This window comes from Tursiops truncatus, chromosome 2, assembly GCF_011762595.2.
Source record: "Tursiops truncatus isolate mTurTru1 chromosome 2, mTurTru1.mat.Y, whole genome shotgun sequence".
Lineage (NCBI taxonomy): Eukaryota > Metazoa > Chordata > Mammalia > Artiodactyla > Delphinidae > Tursiops > Tursiops truncatus.
The window spans coordinates 111,205,646-111,223,130 of NC_047035.1; the positions used below are offsets into that span (position 1 = coordinate 111,205,646).

Sequence of the window (17,485 nt, forward strand, 5' to 3'; positions counted from 1 at the left end):
AAAGTCTAAATGATAATAAATGATAACATTGCAGAAGGGAGTAGAGTCGGTGTCTTCCCCCGGCCCCTCTGCGTCCTCTCTGGAGCCGCCGGGGTGACCTGCTGCTCGTGCATCCTCCCAGAATGCTTTTCTAGAGACTCGAGCATCTGTGACATGTGTGTACACCCAGCACCTGGTTCTTTCCTCCCTTGCTTTTCCCTCAGAGATCTCTTGTCTGACCTTCACAGAAGCCCCTCTGGCTTTTGAGCGGTATCCCATTTTCTGGATGAACCACAGGTGACTTCGGCTGTTTTGAAGTTTGTGCCAGCCTGACCATCCCTGTTTGCGGGGCTTGAGTTGCTGTGCGCAGGTCCCGTTGTAGCTGTTGTACAGCTGAGACGTGCTGGCAGGGGCCGCCCCACTGGGCATGACGCCCCTGTACTGCCAGGCCCTGAGAGCGCAACACAGAGCAGCAAGGAGGGCTTGGGAGAGCCGGAGAAAGATGCCCCAGGGAAGCAGGACTCGGGCGTAATTGCGAGATGATAAAAGGGTACATTTTGAAAAATAGCAGATAGCTTAAGCTTGATTTCTGCTGGGACAGGAGGGAAGAGATCACAAATGTAGCCAGAGAAGTTAGCGATGTTCTTGGGGTTCCTGCGTGAAAAGCTTTCCGTCCCTTCCCTGGGAGAGTTTGTGGGCAAGGGGCCTGGCTCTCTAGTAGAGGTTTGTGGAAGCGGGCAGCTCTCTAAGCAAGAACCCCACGCATGGGTTGTAGGTTAGGCAGATCTGACACAGAGCTGTGCAGTGTCTCCATGTAGAGAAGGGTCTGGAGGCCTAGGCTTAGCCGTGGGACCAGGCCCCTCAGAAAAGAGATGGTGAGATTAGTGGAGGAATAGCATGGAAGAGGGGGGAGAAAATCGTCCTGTTGTCTTCCAGACTTTCCAGACCCCACAGAGGGGACTGCTTCTCTTTGAGGTGCCCTCCTGCAAGGGGAACTTGGACCAACCACAGGGATGACGACAAGGTCGAATTTGGATCCCATGAGGAATGGTTGAATAAACCGAGGTTTTTTTTTTTTTTTTTTTTTTGCGGTACGCGGGCTTCTCACTGTCGTGGCCTCTCCCACTGCGGAGCACAGGCTCCGGACGCGCAGGCTCAGCGGCCATGGCCCACGGGCCCAGCCGCTCCGCGGCATGTGGGATCCTCCCGGACCGGGGCACGAACCCGCGTCCCCCGCATCGGCAGGCGGACTCCCAACCACTGCGCCACCAGGGAAGCCCTAAACCGAGGTTTTTTAATGTGAAGCTCAGAGAGGTGTGAGGGCTTATGAAGACAGCCTTGAGATATCTGATGGGTTTGTTTTCTGTTGCGCTCATGGGGAGACCTAGGGCTGATCCAATGGAGGGAGATTCCAGGGAGACAGATGGAGGCTCAGTGACACTTTGCAACACTCAGAGCTGCCTCAAGAGAGGGTGAGCTCCCCGTCCCTGGAAGCATGCAAGCTGAAGCTGGAGAGTCACCTGGGCAAGATGCTGTAAAAGGGATCTGTCAGCACACGCAGGGGGAGGGGACTGGACCATTGCCCATCCTGCCTATTTCCAACCAAAAAGGACCCCACTCACCCTTCCTCGCTCATGGCATGTCACCAAAGCGAGACCATGTAGGAGCCGGTCATCCCAGGGAAATGGAAGGCAGCTTAGGTCGGCTGAGGACTGTATGAAGGGCCCCTGTCTCGGAGGTTGAGGGTGTCCCCCTGTGTTCCAGGTTCTTCATGTGGAGGTTTGTGGGCACCCTGCGTGTGACGGACGTCCTGAATGACAGCTACTCCTGGCCTCTGCTCGTGTACATGGGCGCCAGCTGTGTGTACCCCCTCGCATCCAGCTGTGCACACACCTTCAGCTCCATGTCCAGGAACGCCCGGCACATCTGCTACTTCCTGGACTACGGCGCCGTCAACCTCTTCAGCCTGGGTACGTCAGGCCCTGCCCTTGTCTCCTCCTCCCTGGGACTGAACCCCCTGCATCTTCCCCTGGGAGCTGGGGTCACCGTGAGGCTCTGGTGGGCTTCCGGAAGAGTCACCGCAATGCCAGTGCCCCTGCCCGGGTGACTGATGAGTGTTTTATAAGAAACTTGTCCAAAGGCCTTCTGGCAAATATTTAACAACTGGCTCTCTGTGGACAAAAGTCCCGGTCCGTGGTGTTGGCAGGTTTGCTGTGGTGTAAATACTCCTGCCACGGCCGGCTTCAAGCCGACATCACTGAGCACAGGGCTGGGGAGAGATGCATGGTAGGTCCCCATTACGTAGCAGTTCCTCTGTACAGATACAGCGGGTGCATTGACTGAACAGTTGTTACTCTTGTTAATATGATGGATAGCATTGTAAGTTTATGTCATTCAATTTTTTTTTTTATAAATTTTATGTATGTATGTATGTATTGGCTGCGTCAGGTCTTCCTTGCTGTGTGCAGGCTTTCTCTACTTGCGGTGAGCGGGGGTTACTCTTCGTTGTGGTGCACAGGCTTCTCATTGCAGTGGCTTCTTTTGTAGCGGAGCACGCGCTCCAGGCGTGCGGGCTTCAGTAGTTGTGGCACGCGGGCTCAGTAGTTGTGGCCCGTGGGCTCTAGAGCGCAGGCTCAGTAGTTGTGGCGCACGGGCTTAGTTGCTCTGCGGCGTGTGGGATCTTCCCGGACCAGGGCTCGAACCCGTGTCCCCTGCATTGGCAGGCGGGTTCTCAAGCGCTGCGCCATCAGGGAAGCCCTGTCATTCAATTTTTAATGATGGCTGTGTTTAACAACTGGCTTGCGAGTTCTCTGACACTAACAATTTGCTGTCACAGGCCAGGGTGAACCAACTCCACTCATCAGTGCCGGTCTCTGTTGTGCCCCCCAGAGAAGGGGGTGGTCACAGACCCCATCGGTCTGGAGGCTTGTAGGGGTTAGAGCTGCAGGGATAGAGTGAGGGGAGGTGGTGGGTTGACACCCTCTCCTCCTGTCTCCTCTCCTCTCCCCCAGTTGTGGGCATCCCAGCTCTAGCCGCTTCCTCCCACCTGGTCCTGCTCCAGGTGTGAAAGCAAAGTCACCGTCTTCCCTTTGCCCAAGAGGGTGTGTGAGGAACCTACCTCCAGCCTGTTCTCCCGCCCCTCTCCCTCTCTCTTCACTAGTAACACACACGTGCATACATACACACCAACACACATACATAGACAAACACAGACACACACGCACACACACACACACGAGTCTCTACCTGCTCACCGGTCCTCAGTGCTCTGCTGCCCAGTCCCCACTGTTCACTAAAACTCTGGTTGCCGAGGCCCCAGCCTCCTCCTGCCTCACAGGATCCACGCAGGCCCCGTGGGCTCTCTCTCCAGCCTTTGACGCAGGGGCACCCCCGTGCTCCTCAAACCTCCCCCGCTTCCTCTGGCCCCTGTTGCATCACTCCCTCCTAGTTTTCCTCCCACCCATTCGCACGCTCATCCTGCTTGGCCAGTTCCCCTTCCTCCGTCCCCCCATGGGTGCACAAGCTGGGAGTCCATTCTGGGGCCTCTGCTCTTCCATGGTCAGGCTCCCTGGGAGATCTCCTCTGCTCCCACACCATCCCCCAACACCTCTGGGGGAAACTCCCAAACCCCATCTCTAGTAAACTGCTCACCCAAGCTCCACACCGCATCCAGTCCTGGAACAGAGACTGTCTACATCCTCCCCGCCCCCGCCCTTGCATGTACTCCCCTTCGAGTCAGAAATCTGTGAATGATCAAGTTCCCCCTGCCTCTCACTCGCCACCCACCCCGCTTCACCATCCTGTCTAATCGGTTGGCAAACTCAGTTGAGTTTCTCCTACATACTTTTCAAATCGGCCGTGCCCCTGTCGGCTTGACTCAGTCCCTCACGCCTCTCCCCTGGGCTTCACCCAGCTGCCCTGCGGGCTTTCCTCCAGGCCTTCTGACCATGGCACTCCTCCCACTTAAACTTTTCCAGGTTCCCGGTTACCTGGGATGAAGTCCAAACTCCTTAACCCGGCAGCTTCCATCGCCCTCGATCGCCTGCCCCAGACTCAGTTATGATAAGGGCAAGCGTTTCAGAGGCATCACGGCAGGCTCCGTGCCGAGCACCCGACCCACATCCCACATCACGAAGGGGTGGCCTAACGCGGGGCTTAGCGGCCTAACTGCACCCCCCCCAATACTTATATGCTCTTAGGCAAGATACAGTTGGCATAGTATGTTCCTCATGGGAGTGTTATAAAGATTAAATGGCTTTTGTAAGTGAAGTGTGTCCGACAGTGCCTGACACTTCGTAAGCAACAGAAGGTAGCAGTTACCACGATTACCTAGTTAACCCTGACAGCAGGTCCCTGAGGTGGGGACCATCATTATACCCATGCTACAGGTGAGAACGCTAAAGGGAAGTTACCCGGGTCACGCAGCTTGTAAATGACAGAGCCGGGGCCTGGGAGCCTCAGGGCCCCTGCCTGTGGCTTCCTCCAAGTCCCCGGGCCTGGATCCACCTCCGTGGAGCTCTGTCTGATTCCTTCATTTCTGCTCCGCACTGGGAACAACTCCCTGAGGACAGCCATGCGTCTTTCACATCTGGCTTTCCAGTCCGTAGCCCAGAGCCAGACATGGGGGTGTTCAGTAAACCTGGAAGGAAGGTCTGGTCAGTTGAGAGAGCCTGTGGGATCCACCTGGGACTCCCTGGTCTGCAGCCATCTCTCCTCCTCCCCGACCCCGTGGAAACCCTCAATCCCTGGAGGGTGGCGTTTGCTCAGCTTCCTCCCCGATGTCCAGCTGTTCCTCTCCCTCTTGGACCTCCCGCCGCTTGCACTAGGCTTTGACCATCTTAATCCCCTGCTCAAAAACGTTCGGTGGGCCCCCTATTGCCTGAAAGGGGACGTTCACTTTCCTCAGTCTGGCATCCCAAGGTGTCTCCTGGTCCTGCTCCCTGGAAAGCCGTCCCTGCCCTCAGTCACCCGTAAGAATCCTCCCATCTTCCAAGGATGCTTCCAAGGTCAGCCGCTTGACTGCATGCGTGCCCATCCTGGACATCCACCTCACCCTGGAACCCGCCTGGAGGCACTCACCAGTTTCCCTTTCCACTGCGCTTTTCGGCAGGGACTGAGTCTCCTTCGCTCTTATATCACCCGTGGAGCTTGGCCCCAGCCAATATCCCCAGAGCAGATGCATCCCGGTCCCCATGGGAGCTTCCCCATGGTATCAGGCTGAGGCAAGAATCTGTCCCCCTGGAGGCAGTTCCAGCTGAAATCTCACAGGTAGCCTGCAGGAGTGGGGAGCATTGTACCAGGAGTAGTGATTCTTGGCCCTTTCTGCCTGTATGACCCTGGACACATCCCTGGGCTTCACTGGATTTCACCAGTCACATGGGATCAAAGGCAGAGGTTGAACCTGCATGGCCTGAGGTTGAGGTCAGCCTTGAACTAGCATTCCAGGGTTCTTTGTTTTTGGATAACAGGTGTCCTTAGGCCTGATCTTAGGCTCTGGGCTGACAGGCCTGCAGCTGCCTCTCTCAAAAGGGACCTCAGCAGGTGAGGGTGTCTGGAGAGGCCATCTGGTCCAGGCTCCTGGACACATCCGTCCCCTTTGAAAAGGACAGTGATCTCCCCTGTTCTTTCAAACAAAAGCTGCAGCAGACAGGTCTCTAAAAGGTCCTTCAGTAACCCTTCTCTCACAGACTCCAAAACCTAAAACGAAACAAAATGCTGAGGCTAGCATCTCACGCCCAGCCTCTCAGCTGGCCAGTCCCCAGCCCGCTGATATGACACACCTCGCCTCGGCAAGGGCCCTCCCTCATCCCACCCTCCCCTCCCCTGCAGGCTTGATCGTTCCACAGGGGACACCCATATCATCAGGCAGGTGAGATGTGCACACTCAGAGCAAAGCTGAGCACACTGGGGTGTCACCGTGGACCATAGTTAAAAGCAGGGACTGTTGCTGAACTGCCTGCGTTTGAAGCTTGGCTTTGCTGCTTTCTAGCTGTGTGCCCCTGGGAGGCTTACTAAACCTCTCTGTGCCTCCATTTCCTCATCTGTAAAATGAGGATAAGTGCAGGATTGACGTCAGAGGGGGGTTGTAAAGTTTATGTGAGTTAATGCATGTCAAGCCCTTGGAGCAGTGCTGGGCTCACAGAACATTCTCATGCTGGGGGGGTGATGCGTGATGGCATAAGCAAGGGGGGAGCGGCAGGACTGCTCATGGTCTGTGGGGATGATGGGGGACTCAGCCAGATGTGGGGGGGGTTGGTCTTCCCAAGGAGTCCGGACAGTGCTGAGTCCTGGCTTATTGCCCAAGGCTGGTTTTTCTTCCCAGGCTCGGCCATTGCCTACTCTGCCTATGTGTTCCCGGACGCACTGGTGAACACCGTCTTCCATGACTACTACGTGGCCCTGGCTGTGCTGAACACCATCATTAGCACCGGCCTCTCCTGCTATTCCAGGTACCCGGCTGCTCTGTCTCAGGTGGGATGGGGTTGGGGGCGGCACAGAGCACGCAGCTCCCTGGACTGTTGGAGGGGACAGTGGAAAAGATGCTTGGGAACCTGGGACTCAGTTCCAGATGGACTTCCAGTGGCCGGGCAGGACCAGCTTCACAGGCACACGCCTGTGCAGGCGCTCAGGGCCCTGTGATCGACAAGGCTCCACACTTGGTTTAATTCCCTGCTGTTGTTGTTTTGAAACACTTAATGAGTTTTGAACAAGGGGGTCTCCCTACGTTCCTTCTGCCCTGGGCTCTACAAGTTATGTAGCTTGTCCTGTTGCTGAACAAGTCACTTACCCCCCTTGAACCTCAGTTTGCTCATCTATCAAATGGGGTCAAGGGAGTTCCCTGGCGGTCCAGTGGTTAGGACTTGGTGTTTTCACTGCTGTGGCCCAGGGTCAATCCCTGGTTGGGGAACTAAGATCCTGCAAGCTGCGTGGAGTGGCCAAAAAAAAAAAAAAAAAAAAAAAAAGTGGGGTCAACACAGCTACCTTGTGAGACGGATGTAAGGATTATAGGTAATGTATCCAGAACACCTAACACAAGCCTGGCCCATAGGAGGTGCCCCATAAGTGGGCCATCTGCTAATAGGGACAGAGGGGGCCGGCTTCTTGATAGAGGCACACCTCGGAGATACTGCAGGTTCAGTTCCAGACAACCGCAGTAAAGCCAACATCACAATAAGGCAAGTCACACAAACTTTTTGGTTTCCCAGTGCATATAAAAGTTATATTTACACTACAGCCTATTACGTGTGCAATAGCATTATGTCTAAAGAAACAATGTGCACACCTTTATTAAAAAATACCTTATTGGGCTTCCCTGGTGGCGCAGTGGTTGAGAGTCCGCCTGCCGATGCAGGGGACACGGGTTCGTGCCCCGGTCCGGGAAGATCCCACATGCCGCGGAGCGGCTGGGCCCGTGAGCCATGGCTGCTGAGCCTGCGCGTCCGGAGCCCGTGCTCCGCAACGGGAGAGGCCACAACAGTGAGAGGCCCGTGTACCACAAAAAAACAAAAAAAATAAAAAACTTTATTGCTAAAAATGCTATCATCTGACAACACAGTGTTGCCACAAACCTTCAATTTGCAAAAACCACAATAAAGCAAAGTGCAGTAAAACAAGATATGCCTGTCTGTGTGGTGGGTGATAGATGATATTCAAATGTCCAACACGTCCCCAGGGGAAGACCGGTGGCCATGAGTCATGCCCAGCTCACTGGCTCTTATTCCTTCTATTTTTTTCCTTCCACTCAAGGCAGCTCATTGGAGTATGAGTACAAGAGGCATTTTTTAGGATAACTACTCTAGTTTATTCAGCACTTGGTATGAAACTGAACTACCCAAAATTACTTGGGAAACCTCTGGAATGGTGGTGTTGGGGTAACATCCCTGTGTAGATGGTGCTGGGAGCTGGGGGCCTTTCATGGTGGGTTAGGGAGAGCGCCAAGGAAGGCTGGCGGTCACCCCTGGCCATCTGTCCCCCTACCCGTGACTCCACTGAGCCAGTCTGAGTCTTCCGAATAGACTGCTGCTGGCCTCATAGAATTCGTATTCCTGGCAGCCGCCACCTCTTCCCTCCCCAGGAGAAAACAGGGAGGGAGAGGTATGCTTCTGCAACTTCCCCGCAATGATTTTGGCTCCAGCTTTCTCTGGGTGACACTTTGGTTTTGTGGGATCCAGAGGTAGGCAAGTTCCCCAAACCTGACAGGTTGGTTTTCTTTAAAAACCAAAGGATAGAGCCTTAAACAGCATCGGAGATGCTTGTCCCAACTTGCCTTCCACTTACCTGTCCTGAGGCAGGTGGTGGGAAGCACAGAGCTGCTTGCCATGGGGGTGAGTCTCATTTCCAGGCTCAGTCTCAAGACTGGGCTTTGTGTTGCTTCGTCCCTGGGGTGGGAGAGGGGGGAAGCTCCCCCTTCCCTCTTCCTGGAAATCAGAGCGCCCCTCCAGCTGTGAGGAGATAGGGTCTGCCCAGAGGGTAGAAAACTGAATCAGACATCATGGAGTTATTATTTCCTTCTCCCCCAATTCCTCAAGGGCTCTGGCGATTAAAAGCTCTTTCTGAAGCGCAACCTCTGTGCCAGGGCAGAGCTGTGAGGGCTGCCACGGGTGGGGGAGAGGAGGAGATCGGGTCCCTGCCTCGGGTGAGACAAGGCGTAACATACATAGAAAAGTAACACTGATGCTAAAAACAGCCCAAGAGAGATGAAGCGTGGCCTGGAGGCACAGTGTCTGGATGTGAGGGCTCACCGACAGGCCTGGGCCAAAGACACACCTGGATCAGGTCCTTGGACGAGCCACTGTCCTGCCTGCTTAGCTTCTGCAGGGCTGTGTGGCTCTGCTGTTGCGAACTTAGGATCACAGGGAGGTGAGCACTGCGGACGGGTGGGGCAGGTAGGCTTCGTGGGTGGAAGAAACAGTCCCGCCATTCATGATCCAGGACTGCTTTCCCATGAACTCCCAATGCCAATTCTTGGAACTTTTTTTTTTTTAATCTTCCTGAATCACCTATAAGCCATGAGGGTATATTGTTTTCTTCTAGCCAGGAGTCCTCCCTGATTGTTCGGGTACCATGAATGGGTCTTTTTTGGTTTCTTTTTAATTTATTAATTTTGGCTGCGTTGAATCTTCGTTGCTGCGCACGGGCTTTCTCTAGTTGTGGCGAGCGGGGGCTACTCTTTGTTGCAGTGCGCGGGCTTCTCATTGCGGTGGCTTCTCTTGTTGCGGAGCTCGGGCTCTAGGCGCGCGGGCTTCAGTAGTTGTGGCTCGTGGGTTCAGTAGCTACAGCATGCGGGCCCTAGAGAGTGTGGGCTTCAGTAGTTGTGGTGTGCAGGCTCAGTAGTTGTGGCTCGCGGGCTCTAGAGCGCAGGCTCAGTAGTTGTGACGCACGGGCTTAGTTGCTCCGCGGCATGTGGGATCTTCCCGGACCAGGGCTCAAACCCGTGTCCCCTGCATTGGCAGGCGGATTCTTAACCACTGTGCCACCGGGGAAGTCCCTGAATGGGTCTTTTGGATGTGACATGCCTGGCACCTTTAGACAAACTTGTTTGGCAGGGCAGGTTGGCCAGGAATCTCTTGAATGTCCATTTGGGGCTTCTCCCTTGTCAATGAAATGGATTATTTCTGTTTATGGGGCACATCTGTGGCTGTTTCATCCATCCATCTATCCATCCATCTACCTACCTATCCATCTTCCCACCCATCCATCCATCTACCCACCCACCCATTCATCCATCCACCCGTTCATCATCCGTCCATTCACCCTTCCATCCAGCTACCCACCCATCCATCCATCTACCCAGCCATCTATCCATCCACCCATCCACTTATTCAGTTTATCCACCCATCCACCCATCCATCCATCCATCCATCTATCCACCCACCCATTCATGCATTGATCTACCCACCCAACCACCCATCCTTCCATCAATGCATCCAACCAACCACTCAACATTCCTTAAATGCCTGCCATGCTCCAAGTGTCATGTTAAGACCTGGGAAGACAGGGATGAGTGAGGCTCAGTCCTCGTCCTCAGAGAGTGCCCCATGCAGTATGAGAAGCAGACTGCAGACCCTCAAAAAGTCCAGATGGAGTCATCATTTCCTTTAAAGGCCAGAGGAAAAGGCTTTCAGTGTGTAGCATTACAGGGTATAACGTAAGCAAATAATGATAATACAAAATGCTTGGATTCCCAGGCTTCTGTGAAGTGGCCTTAGGAATGAGTGTTGAGGAAGGTCGAACACTTTAGCTGGAGAGGAGGGAAGGGCCTTTTGGACAGAGCCAACAGCCTGGACAAGGGCGAGGGCCTGGAGAGGATGGGATGGCATTGGGAGGCAACAAGGACCTTCAGAGTTGCCAGAGCCTGTGGGGCTGGAAGCGGGGAGAGAAGCTAGAGGGGGGCTAGAGAGAGGCGGGGGAAATGGAAGCACCTCGTGTGTCCTACAGAGGACTGGCCCTGTCCTCGTGAAGGACAGTCAACTTCCTAGGAAGACAATTCTGTGGGCTCAGCGCCCGTGCCCTGCGGGGCTTAAGTGGGAGCTTGGGGGACAGAAAGGGAGCGAGGGGCAAACGCCACATGCTGAGAGTGAAGGATAGAGTGGGATGTCCCTCCGTGGGCCCGTCCGGCCTCCTTCGCATCTTGTCTGCTCTCCTTTCCGTGTGTCCGTGGATCCCTGCTCTTACAAGGCCCGTCCCCTTTGTTTTCATTCTCTGTCTTTGTCTTCAGTGTCTGAGGAGTGAGGAAGGGGACTCGTGTGTGCGGAGAGGCTCTGGCCCTGATTAACTTCAAGAGAAGCAGGTGGAGGAGGGCGAGGGCCGTCTGGGGTCCCGATTTCACAGACTTGCTGTGCTGCCTCTGGCCAATCACGGCCTTTAAACAGGGGGCATCTAAGAAGATGTCCCCTGGGTTCCTTGTGGTGTGGGCATTCTATGATGCCCGCTTCAGCGCCTTTTCCAAGCTTTCTCTCCTTGCCTTCTTCCCTATCCCCCAAGCCCACGTCTGCCTCCCCTCTCCCGCTCTATCCGTCCGTGGTATGGCCGGGAGTGGCTGAGAACCACCTCCTTCCCTGAGCAGCAGACCGTGGAGCTCAGGAGTCATGCTTTAGTTATCCACATGCTTCCCAGAGTAGCATGGTCCTACTGGCGTTCATTCCCTTACGATACATGTCCATTAGGTAAAGTCCACCCAGGGAGACGGGGACTCCCCCAACTGGTCTCTCGATCCTTATCATGGAATTCAGTTCAAAGGAACACGTTCCAGAAAACCGCTTTCTTGTTCTGCAGCATTCGAAGGGGGCAATGACAGAACGGGTGACCTCTCTGTGGCTCTCGGAGCCAGGTGAGGGTGACAGAGACCCTGCCTGCTCATACCCGCCGACAGCCCGAAAGCCCAGGAAGGCACCACCACTCTCTCAGGAATGTTAGTTACACAGTGTTTGCTGTTCACCACGAGTCACTGTACGCACTTTTCTGTTCATCCATTCAAAGCATCCAACCGTTGGACACATACTTGCTCAGTGAAATGCCTTGTGGTCGGTGCTGTGAGGGAGAGATGAATTTTCACCCTTGGTGGTTAGTGAGCTGTGCTGGGAGAGCCTTGCTGTGGCAGTGCTGTCGTGGCAGCTCAGAGAGGCATGGGGCAGGCCCGGAAGGGGGTTTGGAGGTCAGAGCTGGAGACAGGAGGCTTAGCAGACAGTGGTTCTCAGATACATCTGGAGGCCAGAGGGCTCAGTCCGATGACAGGGTGCTGCTGGGGCCAGGGGCCAGCACGTGGAAATGTCCACATTCCTGCTATGTCACCCACACAACAACCAAACTACCGTAACACCCGCCCCCAACACACATACAGACACACCTCCGCAACAGTATGATGTTTCCAAAGGCCCACTTCTTTCAAGCACGAGTTCCAGAATTCACCTGCAAATCTTTCCAGCTTTGTTGCAACAAGAATTTATCAGGTTTCAGAATAGACTGGTATTGTATCAACCCTCTCTTGCTGGAGGCTTCTCCCCAAATCCAGTGTTTCCTGCCCACCTGGTTCTAGGCAGAGGAGGCCTGGCTCCCTGACTCCCAGCTCTGGGGTGCAGGGATTGCCTTACCAGGCGAGGCTTTGGAGACTTTGTGGTGTGGGGTGCTTTGGAGGATGCTGTGGCGACACCCTGTGGCCTGATTTGGAATTGCACCTTGGTAGTGGGAGCCGCCCCCCGCCCCCCCACACACACACTCCGCCTCTGTGGCTGCTGGCCCTTCTGCCTCTTATTCTTTGTTGCTGTCTCTCGTCTGTTCCGCTTTTTCTCCTTTTTCCCTCTGTAGACTCGGCTTTGCAGCTGGAGAGGCTGGTTCGTTTGCCCTTGGGGAAGTACTTTATCAGGCCGGGCGAAATGTCTCAAGTTGCAGGAAATCCATGGTTTGGGGGATGGCCCTCGTCAGCCAGAGCCAGCCTTCTTCCTGTGTAAGTGGCCGCAGAAAGAGCGTGCTTTAATAGCGAGTCTCTTTGCACCCAGAGGTGATAGGCGGTGGCAGTGCATGGGGAGGGAGGGAGTGGGCTTGCCGTGGTTGGACAGGGTCTGCCAGCGTGGACTGAGAAGGCCATCGAGATGGGCCCTGGTTCCTGGGGCAGCGGGAGTGTGTTCCGATTGCCTCCTGGGGCAGAGGGGTGTCTGTAAGGTAAGGACAGAGGCTGGGTAGTGGTTAGATGCCTGCTCTCCCTGCATGAGGGGAGAAGGTGGGAAGCCAGCCAGATGGCCCTGGCTGTAAATCCTAGCTTTGCCTCTTATTAGCTCCTGTGATTTTAGGCAAATCACGCAGAACTCATCTGGTCCCTCCTGTTCCTATTTTCTGGTACGACGTAGCTACAGGATGGGGACAGGATGGCTCCTACAACACGCGTTCTTTTTAAAAGCTGCCATTTCGTGAGTGTCACTCTGTGTTGTTCACAGCTGTAAGCTCTTTGCGGGCATCATTTTATCAAACCCTTGCAACAATCCCTTGCAGGGATTCTGTTGTTGTCCCTATGTTACACATGAGGATTTGGGGCACACAAGGGTTACATCACCTGCTGGATGACATGGTCACAGAGGGCGGGGATAGGATCAGACTCAGGGTGTCTGCCAGATTGTGACCCTGTGCAGCCTCACCAATCCCGGGGTTTGTGGTTCCTTCCAAGGCTGGGGTTCTGTTCTGGGGGACGGTGAATTGAGGTCCCTTATTTCTCCCCCTCCTTCTTGAACTTCTCTTCCATCTCTGCCCAGTGTCCACAGGGTCAGGAAAGAAGGAGGGACATGCCCATGGGCTGGAGCAAAGTTGGAGCTGATCTCTGGAGGTTATGGGGCTTCTCGGGGTCCACGGTGGCCGCCTCTTACCCAGAACAGGGATCCCCAGGCTGGGCTGCCCTGAGAGCTGGACGGCACACAGCAGCCTGGCGATGTCATGTCCTCAGACATGATTCTGAGCTGGACGCTGGGGATGGAGAGCTGAGCAGACCCAGCTCTGCCCTCGAGGAGAGTTCCCCGACCACTCAGGAGGCAGATGTGGGTGTCTCTGCCATTTTCCACACCAGAGGATGTGGACACAGTGGGGCTTGTAGTCACGTGACTGCACTGGCTCGTAGGGGACGTGAATAACCTGGAGGGGGAGATGGGCCTGGGCTGCAGGGGCAGCAGTCTATGTTTGGTGGAGAAGGGGCAGGCCAGTGGGCTGGGACGGGGTATCTGGGGAGCAGAGGTGAAGAGCAGTGGTGGGACATAGACTCCATCCCCGCTGGAGAGTGCGATGAGGGGCAGAACTGTCGACAGGGGGCTGAGATGGCCCCAGCGCCTCCCTCATCTTACGGGCTGCACTAGAACAGCCACGAGCCTCGGCGCCCAGGCTGTGCACACCACCTTTGGGGGTCCTCTGGCCTCGCAGACCTGTGGGCACCAAGGGAGGATCCATCCCCCACAGTACGCTGTGCTGCTAAAGTGGGTACCAGCCCTGCCTCCCGGCCCAGCCTGGGCGTGTGAGCTCTCCCTCGCCCGAGCCCCAGTTCAGGGCTGTGGTTTCATGTGGAGCCTCTCTTTACCCCTCCCCTTCCAGTATCCAGCCTGCCATCTGTGCTGCCTGGCTCCGCACACCCTCAGCTGCTGCCCCCTCCTCAGGCTGGGCCCAAGCCAGCTGAGGCCCCATCGTGTTCCATCCAAGAGGAGCTGCCTGTCTTTGCCACAGTCAGCACCACTCATTTTAATGCTGGCTTCATCTGTCTTGGAACCGGAGGCAGGTGGGGGGTGATGATGAAAGAGAGAAGGAAGGACCATGCTTATTCAGTTTCCCCAGCCCAGTATCTCTGTGTGTGGTATTAAGTATTCCAGAAATCTCTTTAAGTACTTAAACACCTAATTGTACCCAGGGCTTCTGCAGGGTAATCAGCTGGTGCCTCTGACTGATTAAGCATCTCGACCTTCGCAGAGGTGCTCGCCCCAGGAGCCTCTCAGGATGCTGGGAGATGGTTGCCCCCTCCCCGCCCACCCTGAGCTCTTTCCACATCTGAGACTGAGCCGTTCCCATCAGGGTGGGAGAAGTGGAGAGCGCTGGGGGAGAAGCTGCTGGCCATAGGAGGAGCTTGTGCAAAAATGCTTGTCCTTCGTGGGTTACTCACCCTTGGTTATTCTTAATGTGCATGTGTGTGTTATTTACTGAAACTCTTTTTTCATTCTCATTTCTCCCCCCTTTCCTTCCCTGATTTAGGTTTCTTGAGGTCCAGAAGCCCAGGCTCTGTAAGATGCTTCGTGTCCTGGCCTTCGCTTATCCCTACACCTGGGACTCCCTTCCCATCTTCTCCAGGGTAAGGGCCCGACTCCAGCCCCTCTCTGCCTGTTGGCAGCATCAGGGAATCAATTGTGTCCTGAGCTCTGGGGGTCAGAGCGCCATCCTGGTCACAGTGGGACACACAAGAGTAGAGTCCCAGGTGCTCCTTTTTTTTTTTTTTAATAAGTTTATTTTATTTATTTATTTTTGGCTGCATTGGGTCTTCCTTGCTGCGTGTGGGCTTTCTCTAGCTGTGGTGAGCGGGGGCTGCTCTTCATTGCAGTACGCGGGCTTCTCTTTGCAGTGGCTTCTCTTGCTGCAGAGCACGGGCTCTAGTCGCCCGGGCTTCAGTAGTTGTGGCACGCAGGCTCAGTAGTTGTGGCGCACGGGCTGAGTTGCTCCGCGGCATGTGGGATCTTCCCGGACCAGGGCTCGAACCCGTGTCCCCTGCATTGGCAGGCGGATTCTTAACCACTGCGCCACCAGGGAAGCCCTCCTCATCTTTAAATGAGGCTGACATCCTGTCCTTCACAGGGGGTAGAGGAGAATAATCAAATAAACAGAACTGATGGGCTCAGCAATGCCAAGCCCAGGCCCAGTGGGTGGAGTTCCCCTCCCAGAGGCAGCGTAAGGGTCTGCTGCCTGAGGCCAGGATGGCAGGGCCCAGGGATAAAGGAGAGGGGTCGAGCTGGCTTCATTAGCTGAGACACTGAGCGTGTGCTCCTGCTGAGTTCGTGTGGGCCTGGGGGGGACCCAGAGATGGGGATGCAGCCCATTTCCCTGAATCCTTCTTCGAGGACACAGACCACACACAGGAAACCAGTGCAAAGAACAAGCCGGTCCCACAAGGCCACCAAAGCATACAGCACAGGTTCTTGCTATTATGAGCTCTGGGTGCTCCTGGCACTGCACCAGCCAGTGGGCAGCGGGGGAGGGGAGGGCTTACCCTAAATGGCGATGTGGCTGAGCACGCAGGTTCTGGAATCAGCCTGACTTCACTGTTAGTGGTTTGCAAGTCACCCTCCAGCCCAGTTGCCTCATCTGCAAAATGGGGGGAATAGTGTCTGCCTTGTGGTCATTGTTGAGGCTCTGATGAAGTGATGCACGTAAAAGGCCCGGCCTAGTGCCCTCCGTAGTGGTGGCTGCCGCCGCTATTTATAACAATCGTACAAAAACCGTACTGAACTCCACACCAGGGTGATGTCCATAATTAATAGTTTGTGATGATTCAGAAGGCCTTCCAAGGCCTTAAAGCCTTAATTAGGAGCATCAATTCAGGGGATGTGCTGGTTAGAAGTGAGTTCAAGTGTGAATAGGCCATTTTTTATGATACTTACGTTTTAGCCCCAGGAAAAAAGTAGCGATAGATCTAACTGGATTTTTCTTTTCCTTTACTTTTGTCTTCACTTCTGTTGTTTTCCTTTTCTTCCTTCCTTTCTTTCTTTCCTTTTCCTTTTTTTTTTGGAATTAAATAATCCAAAGGCTCTCATGAGCATGCGGGGGATTAAACTACAGTTGCCTTGGGTCTCAGTTGATCGCACTCAGAACAGGAAGCCTGCTCGCACAGTCCCTGCCACAGAACTGGAGAGGGAACGGCCTTGGCCCACAGAGTCCACACATATGCGTGGGGATGTCTGCAGGCCTCCTCTCAAGACCTGACATAAGTTCCTTCCTTCCTTCCTTCCTTCCTCTCTCTCTTTTTAAAAATTTTTACTTTATAATGAATATAGTTGATTAACAATGTTGTGTTAGTTTCAGGTATACAACAAAGTGATTCAGTGAGACATATACATGTATCTATTCTTTTTCAAGTTCTTTTCCCGTTTAGGTTATTATAGAATATTGAGTTCCCTGTGCTATATAGTATGTCCTTGTTGGTTATCTATTTTAAGACCTGACGTTTCTTTAAATACCTGCAGCTATTCCTCTTCCCTGGGGAGAGTGCACAGAACGAAGCCACCTTGTACCATCAGAAGCACATGGCCGTGACCCTCCTGGCCTCTTTTCTCTACTCCGCGCATCTGCCGGAGCGCCTGGCTCCTGGACGCTTCGACTACATCGGTGAGTGCCTGGTGGCCCCGATGCCCCTTGCCCTCCTGTCCAGGGAGGGTTCCCAATCCCTGACACCAGTGCACATAGTTGCAAAGAGAGGCCAGGGCAGGGAGAGAAGCAATTCTTCAGGAAGTTCTCCAGGCACAGACCAAGGTTAGTGGAATTGTAAGGTGACAGAGGCCAGGATGTACATAGCCAGTGGACGACCAGGGAGGATGGCGGAGGATGGAGAGGAGGTGGATCTAGGATTCTAAAGCATTTCCAGCAGGTATGGGGACAGGAGAGTCCCATTATTACCTAGAATGTGAAATCCTGTTATTAAATGAACATGTAAGGCAGCCGTAAAGAGGAAGAGGAAAGACAGGGTACAGCTGGCTCTGAGAGTACCAGCTGGCAGGGGGTTGTGTTGAGGAGAGGAAAGTGTCTTTGTCTCATTCAGGTGGGTACGATGGGGCCAGGAATTGTGGTAGAGCAGTGGTTCTCAGGTATGGCCCCTGGACCAGCAGTCTCAGCATCACCTGGGAACATGCAGATTCTCGGTCCCAGCCCCCAGACATCCCGTGTCTCAGAAGCTGTGTGATTCTCCAGGTCAGCCTGAGCTCACTCAAGTTAGAGAAGCCATGTGGTGGAGAGGAGGTGTTGGAACCACAGGGGTTTACACCTGCTGGCAGGGTTCCTTCCT

At 54.5% G+C, this 17,485-nt stretch overlaps 1 protein-coding gene across 12 annotated transcripts in view; it reads left to right on the top strand.

Moving 5' to 3' along the window:
* PAQR5 (progestin and adipoQ receptor family member 5) overlaps nt 1–17,485 on the top strand; it is a 93,074-nt gene that overhangs the window by 64,743 nt on the left and 10,846 nt on the right. For 11 of the 12 annotated variants that reach the window (XM_073801185.1, XM_033851908.2, XM_073801188.1 and 8 more), the window contains 4 exons: nt 1,744–1,949; nt 6,302–6,428; nt 14,692–14,788; nt 16,671–16,812. In XM_073801185.1, coding sequence (XP_073657286.1) covers nt 1,744–1,949; nt 6,302–6,428; nt 14,692–14,788; nt 16,671–16,812 — 572 coding nt within the window. Of the gene's footprint in view, nt 1–25; nt 1,452–1,743; nt 1,950–6,301; nt 6,429–14,691; nt 14,789–16,670; nt 16,813–17,485 lie in introns of those variants that run through there. The other variant, XM_073801184.1, reaches the window with a different exon arrangement.